Source organism: Podarcis raffonei, chromosome 3 (assembly GCF_027172205.1).
Source record: "Podarcis raffonei isolate rPodRaf1 chromosome 3, rPodRaf1.pri, whole genome shotgun sequence".
Classification (NCBI taxonomy): Eukaryota; Metazoa; Chordata; class Lepidosauria; order Squamata; family Lacertidae; genus Podarcis; species Podarcis raffonei.
The window spans coordinates 51805460-51820951 of record NC_070604.1 but is presented as its reverse complement, the minus strand read 5'-3'; the positions used below and the strand labels follow the sequence as shown (position 1 = coordinate 51820951).

At 39.9% G+C, this 15492-nt stretch overlaps 1 protein-coding gene across 2 annotated transcripts in view; it reads left to right on the top strand.

Annotated features, from left to right (window-relative positions):
• ATG5 (autophagy related 5) overlaps nt 1-15492 on the top strand; it is a 30757-nt gene that overhangs the window by 10911 nt on the left and 4354 nt on the right. For both annotated transcript variants that reach the window (XM_053381566.1, XM_053381567.1), the window contains exons 4-7: nt 2520-2598; nt 6491-6653; nt 9489-9583; nt 14464-14581. In XM_053381566.1, the coding sequence (XP_053237541.1) occupies nt 2520-2598; nt 6491-6653; nt 9489-9583; nt 14464-14581 (455 nt within the window). The remainder of the gene's footprint in view (nt 1-2519; nt 2599-6490; nt 6654-9488; nt 9584-14463; nt 14582-15492) is intronic.

The window sequence follows — 15492 nt, the reverse complement described above, 5'->3', positions numbered from 1 at the left end:
TACATTAGAGGCTGCCATGGCTGTTGCTTCCACTGATTTTTCTTGCACCCCTGTCCAGCGAGATTTCTTTTCACTGGCAAAGGGTGTGATCCTTATTGTGATGGAAACTAGCTGCATTTGTCTAAAACCTCAACGGAGAACTGGTTATTTCTGAGGTGGAGGAGCATCCATGTGCACACACTTGCATATATAATTCCCTTTGTGAAATGGAGTCATGTGGACACCTTCAAATCCTCTCTTATCTCACACATCCCCCTTTTATCTTGCTGAATAGATGCTGTTAGTAAATTTAAATGTCTGTTATTCTAACAGATTGTATTAGGAAAGCAGGGGTGATCATTCAGTGATTCCCAAGTATTTAATTTATGTTTCCTGTAAGCATGATGTCATAATTAACTCTGATTGCTTTGTTCCTGTGTCATTCCCACGTCAGCTAGCCAATAGGGAGTGGTTCATGCTCAAGGCTGGTTGGTCTTTCATTCCATTTAAAACAGGTATTTGTCTATTCAGAGGATCTGAAATGGTATTTAGATGATGTAGAGTTCTTTGCATGCCAGAGATACAAGCACAACTTCTTTTGCAGTGCTAGAATACTTAAGAAGTTATAGGCTGATGTTTCCCTTCTTTGTTCTTGGTGAGGCAAGATATGCCTGATGGCTTTTTTATTATTATGAAAGATGGAATGAATTTAGGACAAGGATCTTAGTGTTCACCTGGCTAGAACCAGATGTGTAAGAAGTTTCATGTTTATTGTCTTATTTATGAACATTTTTCCTTCCTGGTTTCTGAGTTTTGTACCAGGTAAACTTCTTATAAGTTTGTGCCTGGGGATTAATTTCCACTCACCCTACATATGCCACTGCTTGGGCCATACAGGTTAGAATCATTCCTAAAGATGAAGGTTCATTAACTAAGAGTTTTTGACATAGTATAACAAGGAGTTATTGACTCCTTAAGAAAAAATTCTTTAAAGTTTTTCTGTGACCTATTTAATGATGGTGTATGGTGGGGGTAGCCTCCAAGTGTTGTTTTTCTAAAGGTCTGAACAGTTGCTAGATGCTACACCTCTACCTATATTCAGCTGAAGCCTCTTTTAAGCAGCTGCCTGCTCCACATGCCTGCAGGAAGCATAGCAGCAACAGGAGGATTACCATGTTTCTTCTCCCATTGTCCCATTTTCAAAAAGTTCTTCCAGCAGTTGCCTATTCCACAATGACTGGTAGGCAGCAAAACAAGTAACAGGCAATTCTTGCTATTATTCCCCAGCCAACATTTTTTTTAAAAAGTCACTCAAGTATTTGCCTGTTCCAAATTGCTCAGTCAGCAAAAGAAACAAGCAGAGCAGGAAACGGGTGGATCCTTCACATCTTCCCCTAATTGCATTTCCATACTAGAAAAGACTGGACCTGTTGAATTTCTGCCTGTCATACAGCTGTTAAAGGCACAAGAGCCTTCAATGCTACCCCTAACCCAAAGCCTAGGTTGCCATCCTGTACGCAGCTGTAGGAGTAACCCTGTTAAATACATACAGTCTTCTAAGTAGACTTGTATGAGTGTCTGGTCTTTATTACCTGCTCCGCAGGAGATATGGCTAAGCCTCTTTGCAAAGCCTTCACATTTGCTTTTTTAGGAGGGGGGAGGGGAATCTTTAACACACACACACATTTATTGTGTCATAGTATTTGAAGAAAAACGCTACCTGATTTCAGAAGACCCCACCATAGGAAAAAATGCATCCTGGTTGTTAGAGGGATAGGAAGGGCAAGCTACAGAGATTGAGACAGAAGCAGGTAAACTGCACTAAAAGGAGAGGGAAAACAGCAGCTCTTTAGGACTGCAGGGATTCCTACTACCTAGTGACCAAAAAAACTCACTTATCAGTCACAGCTCTTGACTTCACTAGTTTGCTGAAAACACTTTACAGGTGGGAGCAGCCAGGCTGGCTCATTTCACAGAAATTGTTTAGAAGGGTGCATGTACATTTTGCCAAGGTGTTATTCCTAGAAGGGCTTAAAGACTTACCTTAAAAAAAAAAAGCAGTCTCAGAGTCTTGAGCTGCTGAGCTATCCAGTGAAGGCCTTCATGTGCGTTGGGTTGGCAAACACCCGCTCCAAAGAAAGTTATGCCACTCTATCTTTTGCACCACGATTGTATGTAGGACTGATTCACAGCATATTTTTTATTCTGCATCAAATTTTCAGGTAATGCTCTATTCACTTAAGAGTGCTTTTTGTCAGATAGACAGACTATAAAATTATATAACACGTAACCAGCATGTATTTTTTCTTAAACTTTGCTATAGTACTGTTGCTATTGTCATGCACAATGGCTTCAACAAAGTTCTGTGATGAATGTAAAGAGGTTTGCTGAGAAATGGCTTTTGTATTTAACAGGCTTCTTTTGAAAGTTTGGGGAAAGTGCTTGCTTTTTAATTTTTTATAGAAACAATCTTTTTTAATGCAAATTTTCAAGTATGAAATGGTCATTTATTTGGTTTTAATGTTTTCTTTTGTTACTAGGCATTATCCTATTGGTTTGCTTTTTGACCTTCATGCTTCAAATACAGCCCTTCCATGGAACATAACAGTACATTTTAAGGTATGTTTATGGTGCATCTTTTGAGTTGTTCAACACTTCAAAAGCAGAGGCAGCTCATGTAATCACAATTTCTTATATGCCTGAGTGAAGGGGAAAGGGAAAGCCCTAGCAGACAGCAAGTGAGGATTGCTAGTTTTGCACCTGCTTTCTGTCACTTACATTTGTCTTTTAGGTGATTGCATTCTTACTCTGCCAATTTTTACTGTATTTTAATCCTGCCTGTTTGAGGGTTTGTTTTATGTTGACTTGGTTTAATGCTCTACAGCAGTGGTTCCCCATTAGCTAAGTACTGTGGGGACCCTGTTTTTCAAAAGCCAAGCCATGGACCCCCTACTTTTGAAAATTTTGACATCTCTCTGGCCATTTTTGTTATGTGAATGGTGCCACAGACTCCCTAGGTGGGTTATCTGGTCCCCTTGGCATCCATGGACCACCAATTGGGAGCCACAGCTATACAGTTCTAAATGTAAAGATCAAATTGTTGTAAACCACCTTGAGGACCGTTTTTATGGCAAAAAGGTGGTATATAAATGTATACAAGTTTGCCTGTCAAGAATTGCCTACCACTTTGTCCCTATTTTCTTTCACATTTTGGCTTGTATCCATACCTGCTCTTCCATATACAAAAGGCCTCTTTCCATTTGTGGTTAGGGACTGCAATCCGGTAGAGGCCCCCACTACAGAAAGGCTTTTGCCACTTCCCCCTACATCTCACCCCACACCCAGCATTACCTCCAACAGCATTCTGGAATGGCACAACTGCTGCTTACAGGAACTCTGGATCCAACCCCATGAATTTAGTTTAGCTTCACTGAAATGCAGAATGGGTTCTAATCTGGAAGCCTTTCAAGCAGCCTGTCACATGCTGACCATTGCGTCTGCATAGAGCAAGCAAGCCAGAGCCATGATCCACAGTAGCTCAATTTGGCTTTCTGGTGGCGGGGGGGGGGGACGACCTATATGTATTAGAACACTTGACTTTTACAGTGGTGCCTCGCAAGACGAAATTAATTCGTTCCGCAAGTTTTTTCTTCTTGCGAGTTTTTCGTCTTGCACGGTTTCCCATAGGAATGCATTGAAAATCAATCAATGCGTTCTTATGGAGACCGCCGCGCGCCTTCCCCTCTGTCCCCGGACCTGTTTAAAGCAAGGGGCGGAGGGGAGAAGATCGCTTCTTCCCGTTGCCGCCCCTTGGTTCTAAAGGGGTCCGGGGACAGAGGGGAAGGCGCCTTCCCCTCTGTCCCCTCTTTTGAAGCAAGGGGCGGCAATGGGGAGAAGATCACTTCTCCCCGTTGTTGCCCCTTGGTTCAAAAGGGGTCCGGAGATTGCGGGGCTGGCAACGGGGAGAAGCGATCTTCTCCCCGCCGCCCCTTGCTTCAAAAGAGGTCCGGGGACAGCGGGGAAGATGCGCTGCGCTTCCCCGCTATCCCCGGAGCTTGCGGGGCAAGCTTCGTTTTGCGTCTTGCGAAGCGGCTAAGAAAACGAAAAACTCCTTCGTCTAGCGAGTTTTTCGTCTTCCGATGCGTTCGTCTTGCGGGGTACCACTGTATTTCTTTATAAATGCCTTCCGTATAAGATACCAGGTAGGTCTCTGAGTTCCATAATAAAAGACAAAAGTGGAAAGGACCTAACAGAAGCAGAAGACATCAAGAAGAGGTGGCAAGAATACACAGAGGAACTATACCAGAAAGAAATGGATGTCTCGTATACCCCAGGTAGTGTGGTTGCTGACCTTGAGCCAGACATCCTGGAGAGTGAATTCAAATGGGCCTTAGAAAGCATTGCTAATAACAAGGCCAGTGGAAGTGATGATATTCCAGCTGAACTATTTAAAATTTTAAAAGATGATGCTGTTAAGATGCTACACTCAATATGCCAGCAAATTTGGAAAACTCAGCAATGGCCAGAGGATTGGAGAAGATCAGTCTACATCCCAATCCCAAAGAAGGGAAGTGCCAAAGAATGCTCTAACTACCGCACAATTGCACTCATTTTACACGCCAGCAAGGTTATGCTTAAAATTCTACAAGGCAGGCTTAAGCAGTATGTGGACCGAGAACTCCCAGAAGTGCAAGCTGGATTTAGAAGAGGCAGAGGAACCAGAGACCAAATTGCAAACATGCGCTGGATTATGGAGAAAGCTAGAGAGTTCCAGAAAGACATCTACTTCTGCTTCATTGACTATGCAAAAGCCTTTGACTGTGTTGACCACAGCAAACTATGACAAGTTCTTAAAGAAATGGGAGTGCCTGATGACCTCATCTGTCTCCTGAGAAATCTCTATGTGGGACAAGAAGCTACAGTTAGAACTGGATATGGAACAACTGATTGGTTCAAAATTGGGAAAGGAGTACGGCAAGGCTGTATATTGTCTCCCTGCTTATTTAACTTATATGCAGAATTCATCATGCGAAAGGCTGGGCTGGATGAATCCCAAGCCGGAATTAAGATCGCCGGAAGAAATATCAACAACCCCAGATATGCAGATGACACAACCTTGATAGCAGAAAGTGAGGAGGAATTAAAGAACCTTTTAATGAGGATGAAAGAGGAGAGTGCAAAATATGGTCTGAAGCTCAACATCAAAAAACCGAAGATCATGGCCACTGGGCCCATCACCTCTTGGCAAATAGAAGGGGAAGAAATGGAGGTAGTGAGAGATTTTACTTTCTTGGGCTCCATGATCACTGTAGATGGTGACAGCAGTCACGAAATTAAAAGACGCCTGCTCCTTGGGAGAAAGGCAATGGCAAACCTAGACAGCATCTTAAAAAGCAGAGACATCACCTTACCAGCAAAGGTCTGTATACTTAAAGCCATAGTTTTCCCAGTAGTGATGTATGACAGCGAGAGCTGGACCATCAAGAAGGCTGATCGCCAAAGAATTGACGCTTTTGAATCATGGTGCTGGAGGAGACTCTTGAGAGTCCCATGTACTGCAAGAAGATCAAACGTATCCATTCTTAAGGAAATCAGCCCTGAGTGCTCACTGGAAGGACAGATTGTGAAGCTGAGGCTCCAATACTTTGGCCACCTCATGAGAAGAGAAGACTTTCTGGAAAAGACCCTGATGCTGGGAAAGATGGAGGGCACAAGGAGAAGAGGACGACAGAGGACCAGATGGTTGGACAGTGTTCTCGAAGCTACAAACATGAATCTGACCAAACTGCGGGAGGCAGTGGAAGACAGGAGTGCCTGGCGTGCTCTGGTCCATGGGGTCACGAAGAGTCGGACACGACTAAACGACTAAACAACAACAGGTCTCTGAGTACAGTTTCTGAGCTATGTGGAGAATTTCTACTAAAGGCTAAAACCAAAATAATTCTAATTCTACTGATTCAAAAGCTAGTCTATGTTTGCCTGCCTTGTCTGAGGAAGGTGAAAGGAGAACTATATTGACATCTGCTTGATGTTATTAAACAGGGTGCAGAATGGAGAAGAGAAATCTAGTAAAGCTATTGCTTTCCTTTAACTATACAGTGGTACCTCGGGTTACATACGCTTCAGGTTACATACGCTTCAGGTTACAGACTCCGCAGAAATAGAGCTTAAGGTTAAGAACTTTGCTTCAGGATGAGAACAGAAATCGTGATCTGGCGGTGCGGCAGCAGTGGGAGGCCCCTTTATCTAAAGTGGTGCTTCAGGTTAAGAACAGTTTCAGGTTAAGAATGGACCTCTGGAACGAATTAAGTACTTAACCTGGGGTACCACTGTGATAGGAGTTGGAGCATCATACATTTCCTAGGGCTAAGCAGCTTTAGTTGCACAGTTAAAGTTCTCTTAAACCCTTGGGAATTATTCACTGTGGTTCGTCTTGGTTGTTGCTCTAAAATAAAAGTTGAATTGATAAACTGCTTGCCTTTGGATGATCATAATTTTGTACTTCTTTTAGAACTTTCCAGAAAAAGATCTTTTACACTGTCCCTCAAAGGACGCAATTGAAGCCCACTTCATGGCTTGTATAAAAGAAGCAGATGCCTTGAAACATAAGAGTCAAGTTATCAATGAGATGCAAAAAAAGGATCATAAGCAACTTTGGATGGGATTACAGAATGGTAAGAAACAATTTCGAAGTGAAGCAATTAAGTCTTTGGCTCAGCTTGCATACAACTCACTATGATTTGTTGTTGTATGCTTGAGCTGAAATAATGTGGCATGGAGAAATATTTCTCTTAACATTTAGTTTCATTTTCACAGAATCTTAATTTGTTAGAAACCAGGGATCATTGTTTTATCACAAACTTATTAGTTAAAACAGGCCACTTGAATAAGTCATGGTTTGAATTTGGCTTGTTCTAAAGCAGACAGAGTTGTTTGCCAAGCCAGAGTCTGTAAAAGTGCACCTAAAGAGGAAAGGTCCTTTTCCCAATTGCATGGGAAAAGAGGAGAGGAGGATGTAGCATGAGAGCCCAAAGGTTTTCTGAAACTCATTCCAGCTCATGCATGTAGCAGTAAACCATGTTTTGTCACTGTGTGCAAGTGCAGTATTTATTTTAGCACACTGAGTTCAATGATTTTTTAAATGATAGCTTGTCATTTTTCTTTTTTGAGTGGCTAATGATAAATGCTTATCTTAAGATAATTTTAGCTGAACGTGAATCATAACTGATACTTAAAATGTCAAGTGTTTAAAAAATGAGGTGTGAATATAGCTAGTGTTATACAACTGAGAAGCTTTACCTTTTTGATCTGCTTAGAGTTTAGTTGATGGTTGTAAGACTAAATGATATTTTCTAGCCTTTTTGTTTTAAGTACAGTGATACCTTGGGTTACAGACTCCGCTAACCCAGAAATAGTACCTTGGGTTAAGAACTTTGCTTAAGGATGAGAACAGAAATATCACAGTGGTGGTGCGACGGCAGCGGGAGGCCCCATTAGCTAAAGTGGTGCTTCAGGTTAAGAACAGTTTCAGGTTAAGAACAGACTTCCAGAACGAATTAAGTTCTTAACCTGAGGTACCACTGTATTAGTGCTGTATGTTATTTAAATACTATCTAACCTTTTTCATGTTATTGGATGTTGACATAGTTTCTCTTTGTTCAAGTGTTCAGATGTGTGATCTATTTCATGGAGGGTGGTAAAAGAAAATCGTAAACTTTCCATCACAGCAGTAGCCACACATGGCAATCTAGATGTGAGAAGTTAACGTCCCTCATTTGATCCTGTTGATTAGGAACCCATGCAGGCAGTCTTGAGGAAGGATTTTTGGAGTACATAATAATAGCTTTGCAGAATACTAAAAAAATCACATAGGATTGGGCTTTATCATGGAAAATATTCAAAGCATTTAAAGGCAGAAAAATGGAAATGGGAACTTTTAAAGTTTTGTTTGTGTTCTTTAATCAGTTTATCAAAGATTCTCTTCACTTACACTTCTACTTCAAATCTTAAGATTATTTTGGCTTGTTTGGGACAACACTGTGGTTATTCCAATATAAGAGGTTGCTTAGAAATGTTGGTTGTACAGGTTTCACTGTGTGTCATTGGAAACTGCACCTGTGGAACCCAACAGAAATGTTTTGAAAGCTTTCAAATACTAATTTTATATTTCAGGCCTTAGTAAAAGAGAAATAAGAAAAACTTATGAAACCAAGAGAACTTTTTAAAATACATGCTGTATCTTTCAGTATTGCTTTCATTATGGCTTTCATTATTGATGGGATGATTTTAAACCTCTTTCTGAAACAAAATTCATGACCACAAAAAGAAAAGAGAGTAGCAGTTGTGATAACTGCCTCATAGTTAATGATACATCTGCAAGTTGCTTTTTCTATGAAACATGCATTTGTCGTCCTGCCCATAACAACTTTGGGTTTAACTTATAGTTGATTTAATAGTTTGATTCAATAAAGCATCTGCAAGTATCATTCAATACAGTGCCAAATGCTACTGTTCAAATGGGGTGGGGTGGGATGTCAGAGCACCATGTGGGCTGACAGTTTGAATCCAGGACTGTGGCCTTGGCAGAAGCAGGGCCCTCTTGAAGTAGTAGTAGTAGTAGTAGTAGTAGTAGTAGTAGTAGTAGTAGTAGTAATAATAATTAATAAATAATAATAATAATTTATTATTTATACCCCGCCCATCTGGCTGAGTTTCCCCAGCCACTCTGGGTGGCTCCCAATCAAGTGTTAAAAACATTACAGCGTTACATATTAAAAACTTCCCTGAACAGGGCTGCCTTAAGATGTCTTCTGAATGTCAGGTAATTGTTTATCTCTTTGACATCTGATGGGAGGGCGTTCCACAGGGTGGGCGCCAAGTGTAATGCTGGAAGCCCCTCCATTGTAGGCTCAGGTTGTATATATGTGTAAATAATTAATTTATCCTAAAGGCCCCACAATCTCCAGTGTGCCTCATTTCCAAAGGAAGCACAAGCCCTGAGGTAGCATGTAACATTAGAATCAGATTTATAGAGTTGGAAGGGAGCACAGGGGTCATCTAGTCCAACTCCCTGCAGTTCTGAAATCTTTCACCCAACGTGGGACTTGATCACACAACCCTGAGATTAAGAGTCTCATGCTCTACCGATTGAGCTATCCCTCAGGGCTCAGTTCAGCTTGTAAATGAAGAAGCATATAAGAAAAATGCACAAGTGTAAAAACACGTCCAGGAATCGCTCAAGAGAAATGGCAATTTTTGCTGAAGCGGCAAAATGTCCAGGAAATCACAGACATATGACAAGTAGGGGGATTTTTTTTTTTAAAAAAAATCACTTTTGGGAGAATGGCAACCCTAGTGTTTGGATACTTCCATTTTATTTCTTTTCTGTATTTCTGTAGACAACTGTATTACTGTATTACTGTAGACAACAGTAAAAAATAAATAGAAATTTTCTTATGCCCTATTCCATAAAAGCATCGCATAAGTATATTGTTTTCATTTTTCCCCAGACAAATTTGATCAATTTTGGGCTATAAACCGAAAACTCATGGAGTACCCTCCAGAAGATAGTGGATTTCGCTACATCCCATTTAGAATATATCAGGTAAAGGAAAATTTTAAAAAAATCTTTTTTCACATACATGTTGCATAGTCTTTTCTATTTTAGAAATCTGACCAGTTCTTATATTTGTTGAGACCTTTTGCTGTGGGAAGAAGGAAGAGGCAAACATGAATAAATGGTATTAAACAGGGCATAACTTTTGTTTAAGGAACTGCCATGCATGCTTTTCTATTCAGACCATTTGAAGGTGTGGGTAACTCTAACCCCTACCTTTGAGCTGTTCAGGCAGACTGACATAGATGCCAGTTGCGATATGCCCCTGGTACCCAAGCTTAAGCCTGGGTTATACCTGGTCAGAGGTGGCCCATTCCCATTGGAGGGAAAGGCAGGTGTAAAGTGGCTACTCCATTGCCCCAGTTAGCTGTTACAGCTGCTGCATCCTGCTATCACCATTGCCTCACCTGATGAGGTGCCATGTCAACACTCTTCTCTTGTGCAGCTAGCCTACCTGATCTGTCTGAATAGACATCTGGCTTTTATGTGCCTTGTTCCACATCTCAGTCACACAAGACTCTGGGCATATATAGCCCTGTGTTATACCTGTTACTTTCTTGCAACTCAGCAATCTTCCCTTACCCTTTGCCACAGTGGTGAGAAGTGTTGTTATTACCATGTAATAACAATTTCAGGATTTAGTTCAAATTAGGTAATTTTATTTTGTTTCTTTCCTCCTGTTTCGGAAAGTTATAGAACAGTAGCATGCATAGTGTTTGTTTAGGGAATGCAATGTAATAAGCTTAATAACAATAACAATCTAATATTGAGACGTCCCCTCTCTCCCCAAATTAATCCAGCTTCTGCAGCACTATTAAGTTTAACAGGGCTCCTGATCCTCTGAAGAGGGTTTTTTTTCAGAGTGGCGGCAAGTGATCACAGGAGGAGGAGGGGTCAGGAAACTTTCCTTCTATGGGCTTCCTTATGTTAACTTGTCTTACAACCCAGACCATAGTCTCCAGCAATCACAGTTTTAAAAGTTGGATTCCATCTACAGTCATTAAGTACCCTGCATCCCTACTTTACCATGTCTGTTCTAAGTTTTCTAAGTTTTGTCTGTGTGATCACTCTGCTGTCATTAGTTCTACCAGCATATGATACCAAAGAAGCTAATGGCTGTAGCTGCATAATGTAATTTAACCAACTTAATTTTTCCTATGCTGATTAATGCTTTTCCATTCAAGAAGGAAGAAAAGTCAGAACTATGTTCATACACCTCATTTTAGCTGCCTGCCTAAGCTTTGCTATGCCATGCCAAGGCAGTTGCAGTTTTCTATAAACACTGCAACCATTGTAATTTGTGTTAGTTATTGAAGGAATACAAGAAATTTGAACAAACTGCAAGTAAAATTAAGGTTTTTTTGGGTGGCATCTTGAAGAAGGTGGGTAAGAGATTCGTAAGCAGACTGTGTGGGATACTCAGTCTAAACATTTGCCATAATTTATCCACAATTCTTGAAATAATGCTGCTCTTAATCATGTAGGAGATCAGAAAGTTACATTTACTCCTTACAGCATATCCTGCCAAATGAAAGGATACGAGGAAGACATGGGTTGTTGCCCACATATGATTAGGAAAATTGTCCTTAAACTATTTGTGACCAAAATCTTTTCAGCATTATATTGTCTAGACAAAATTGTAATAAACATTACTGTATAAAAATAAATAAGTCCTAACTTCATTCCAGATGTGTGTGTAATTCTAATGGCTGCCCTTAATTCAACCACAGTCTTTGAGACATTCATATTATTTAGGTTAAGTATCACTGACATTACTTTGATACTGTTGTAGACATAATGATAACATTTTAGGAAATAACAGACCATGACAACTAAAGGTTTCCGCTATGGGTGTGCTACGTGTATATTTGTTTCAAATTCCTTAAGAAGTATATAATTATTAGCTTTCAGCAAATCATACTTTAAAGTGTGCGTGTTGTATACAATTTAGTATTTGCAGATGACATGAAATCTGATTATTTCCAATTGTTGGCAAATATTATAGCTGATATAGTTGAAAATATAAGCACATTGCTAAGCTGAAGGGTTCAGTGCCACAAGATGTGTCAATAGCCACCAATTTAGTGATGTTAAAAGGGGATTGGACAAATTTATATATGATAAAAGTCTATCCCTGGCTATATTCTACCTCCCGGAATCTTCTAAATGCCTCAGCTGGACAGTGAGCTCTCAGAGTGCTGAATACAGTAGAAAAGGGATTAGGGGAGGTGAAAGACACAGTATAGTTACAATATATATGTGTTTTCAGAATATGACTTAGTATGAACCCATGTGTATGTAAATCCTCTTTACCTGGATTTCTGGGAGCAGGGTTCTTTTTTGAGGGGCAGGGGTTGCATTAAGCTGTGAAGGTTTTGTTATTTGGGATTACGGTAGTTGTAGTAATGGACCTCTGCGGCACTTGAGAGTGATTGTGTCTTGTATTTCAAATGGTAGCAATAAAGATTATGGAGTAATGTCCTACAGAAACGTATATTGACAAAACTGCTTATTACATCTCAGTTGAGCAGCCAGCCTCTAGCAGTCATTGCAACTGTGGAAAATGTTTGAATAATTTTTTTACAAAAACAAAACACCCTTACCCCTCCCTATCAACTTTGATAGGCTCTTTTTGGAGTTGGAGAGATGATTAGGCAACACATTTGGTGTGGGATGTCATGGTTCTACTTCATTGCCACAGTCATTTTCACCATAGTGCTGACATTGCTACAGTGGTGGCATGATTGGTGTGAGAAGATGGAGCTGTGTACCTTCCTTCTTGCTGCCCTCTAACATCTCCACAATGAGTTGTCGGGGTATATCAATCTCATCTTCATCACTGTGACAGTGGGCTTCATGCCCTTCAGCGTGCGAGAGAGAGAAGAAATAGACCCCCCCTATACACACACACACACACACACACACACACACCTCTATTTGATGTCATGAACTTGAGCATGCCAAGCAGGTACTGACTGCAGGAATTCACAGTGTGAATGGGTAGAACATTTATTAACGTAACAAAAATAAAAATTAATTTCTCTTTTAATTTAAAATAAACTTTTTGGGATTTTTTTTTGTTAAATTATGAAATACTTCTGTTAGATTTATTCTTTAGAGTCTTTTTTGGGGGGGAGATGCATGCTGATATATCCAAAGAAGGACTGCAGTTCTTATACTGTTAAGCTTTTGACATATGGAAATCATAATATGGTTACAGTGTGGGTTCAACATGTAAAGTAATTTGCAGTGGTTTAAATACAATTAGAGAACCCATTCTTTTATGTAGATGTAAAGACTAGTAAGTCTGTTGGCTTTCTAGAATTATAATTTGTGGGTTGTGCTTTTTATGTTATGATTACATCCTGTATAAACTGCTGGCTTAACTGGATTTTAAACAATGTATGTAAGCCAATGTCCTTACCAAGAAGACTTGGTAATATTTAGTCGAAGATACCTGTGGACAAAGCTACAGGTAACTTGTAACTTGTGCGTGTTTAACTTACGCAGTTTCAATTTTACATAGCCAGTTGAAATCACACAGATTAAATGCACAGAAAGCATAGAGTTCAACAGCTCTTTGTGCAGGGTTTCCAGGTGCAGAAAGAGATTTTAAGCGCCCTGCCTTGCTTACCAGCATAGCTGTCAACGTTTCCCTTTTTAAAAGGGAAATTCCCTTATTCCGAATAGAATTCCTCAGAAGAAAAGGGAAAAGTTGACAGCTATGGCTTACCAGGCTCTCGCAGGCTCTCAGGAGACCACAGATATCATCCTGCAAAATTTTGTCCCAGAGCACAGTAAGCAAGGCCGAGCGCTTAAAAGTGGTTTGCTTGTTTGGGAGGTGAGACCTATTTGGCGTATCATCTCTGGAAGGTAAGATTGCTCACATGGGAGCTGTTCCAAGGGGATGGATTGACTACACCTTTTTGCATATACACACCATCCCCATAATGTAACACCTGTTCAAGTTGCGAGTGACCTGTATTATATAATTATGCATATTAGTTTAAGATAACTCTGCCGTGTTTAACTACTACATCTCTCCCAGTTTTTAATTCTAGCTGAGACATAAGTACAAAGTAGGTAAAATTCTTATGGCAATATTCAATTCAAAATGAATTTATTGCCCCACCTCACACATGAAGTTTGATGTGGTACATGGCTGACCCAGATGTAATGCTAAACCATAGAAATGTCTTATGAGAATGAGCCACAGGTGGGCCTTGTGATTGCTCCCTCCTCTGGGATCACTACAGAGAAGGTTAGAACCTTTAACTTCTGTTCCTGATTAACTCCCAGTAGCTGTGTTATCAAACCCAGCAAACTGTAGTTTAAGAAGCTGGCTTGTTTCTACAAAACTGTAGTTGATACTAACCATAGTTTAGGGTTTGGACATAATGCTGAACTGTGATTAGTTGGAAATGGAGGCTTCCAGTCTACTTACAGCTTACTGGTGGGGCCAGAGTGCAAGCCTGAGGTTACCCTATGCTCATCCTTGTAATGTTAAAGCAAGGTTTAGCATTGCTTGAGAACCATTCCATAGACTTATATACAGCAGTTACTCTTTGCAAACTAGAGGAAACTTAAGAGTAAATGACACCTTTCCTCTGATCACCATCTTCATCTTTCTTCCCTATTGCCCAGTCCAACATATATCAGCATTAAAATGTCAACTACTACTACTGTCAATAAAATTCCTGTGTATAAAGTATCAAAGAAAGTAATATAAATTGAGTTTTATAGATTCTTGTAACATGCAGAGCCAATTTGTTTGCAGTATTTCACAGTGAGCCTATTTTATCCATTATACTGATGTAAGATAGTTACATATAGATGCTTATTTGTTAATTTTTTACTGTTACTGCCAGACCACAACTGAGCGACCTTTTATACAGAAGTTGTTTCGTCCTGTCGCTGTAGATGGACAGTTTCATACACTGGGAGATCTCCTAAAAGAAGTTTGCCCTGCTGCAATTAATCCTGAAGGTATTAACTGAAAATATGATAACTCTTGTACTTTGTAGGCTCCAGGGAAAATTATTTTTGATCAGCTGCTATTTAAATTATTATCTGGATTGCTGTGTAGGAAAATAAGTTACAGTCCTTTTTAAACATACTTTACTAGCAGAGTTAAAGTTGTCTCAGTCTTTTGAGATACAAAAGTTAATTGAAAGACAATTATACTGAAAATATTCTACAAAATGTAGATGTAGCAAACCATGCATTTTTGAATCTGCAATAGTGCACCATGTGTGAGAAAGAGAGTAGGGTTGCTTGAACTTAATCCTAGGCATGTTGGGCAGTACTGAGTATCTTGGCTGGGCAACCCTTAACTGTTGTAGAGTTGGGTTAATTTAGAATTAAGTTTGAACATTTTGAAAATTAGGACAATAGGTTAGCACCATCAGTGCTTACTAAAATGATGCAGCCTAAGATTTGCATGCTAAGTATATCTAGTGTCTGGTTTTAAAGAAAGGTGCATCAGAAAGCCTATTTTTCAAGAATATACTTACTCTGATAAATCTGCCCACTACTAGTGACAGTGGCAGACCTCAGTAATACTCTCTCTTTGGACCTATCATTTATCAGTTGGGCAATTTCTTGGATCAGATAATAGATATCTGCAGAGTGTCATACAGTGTGAAGCACTTCTAGATGGTGATGTTGGCTTCATTTCCACCTACCCACTCTTCATATTGTCAGAATAGGACACTGCATGGGTATGATGCCATCATTTCAGTCTGAAATGTATTCTGTAGCAATGTTACTGTGTACGTATTGCCACTATTTCTCTCTATCAGAATATTCCCTGTGCCTTGGGCTCACAACTTAAATCATTTTATTCTGCCTAAATTCATTAAATATTTAAGTAGGCCAGGCATACATTGTAGGTGCTA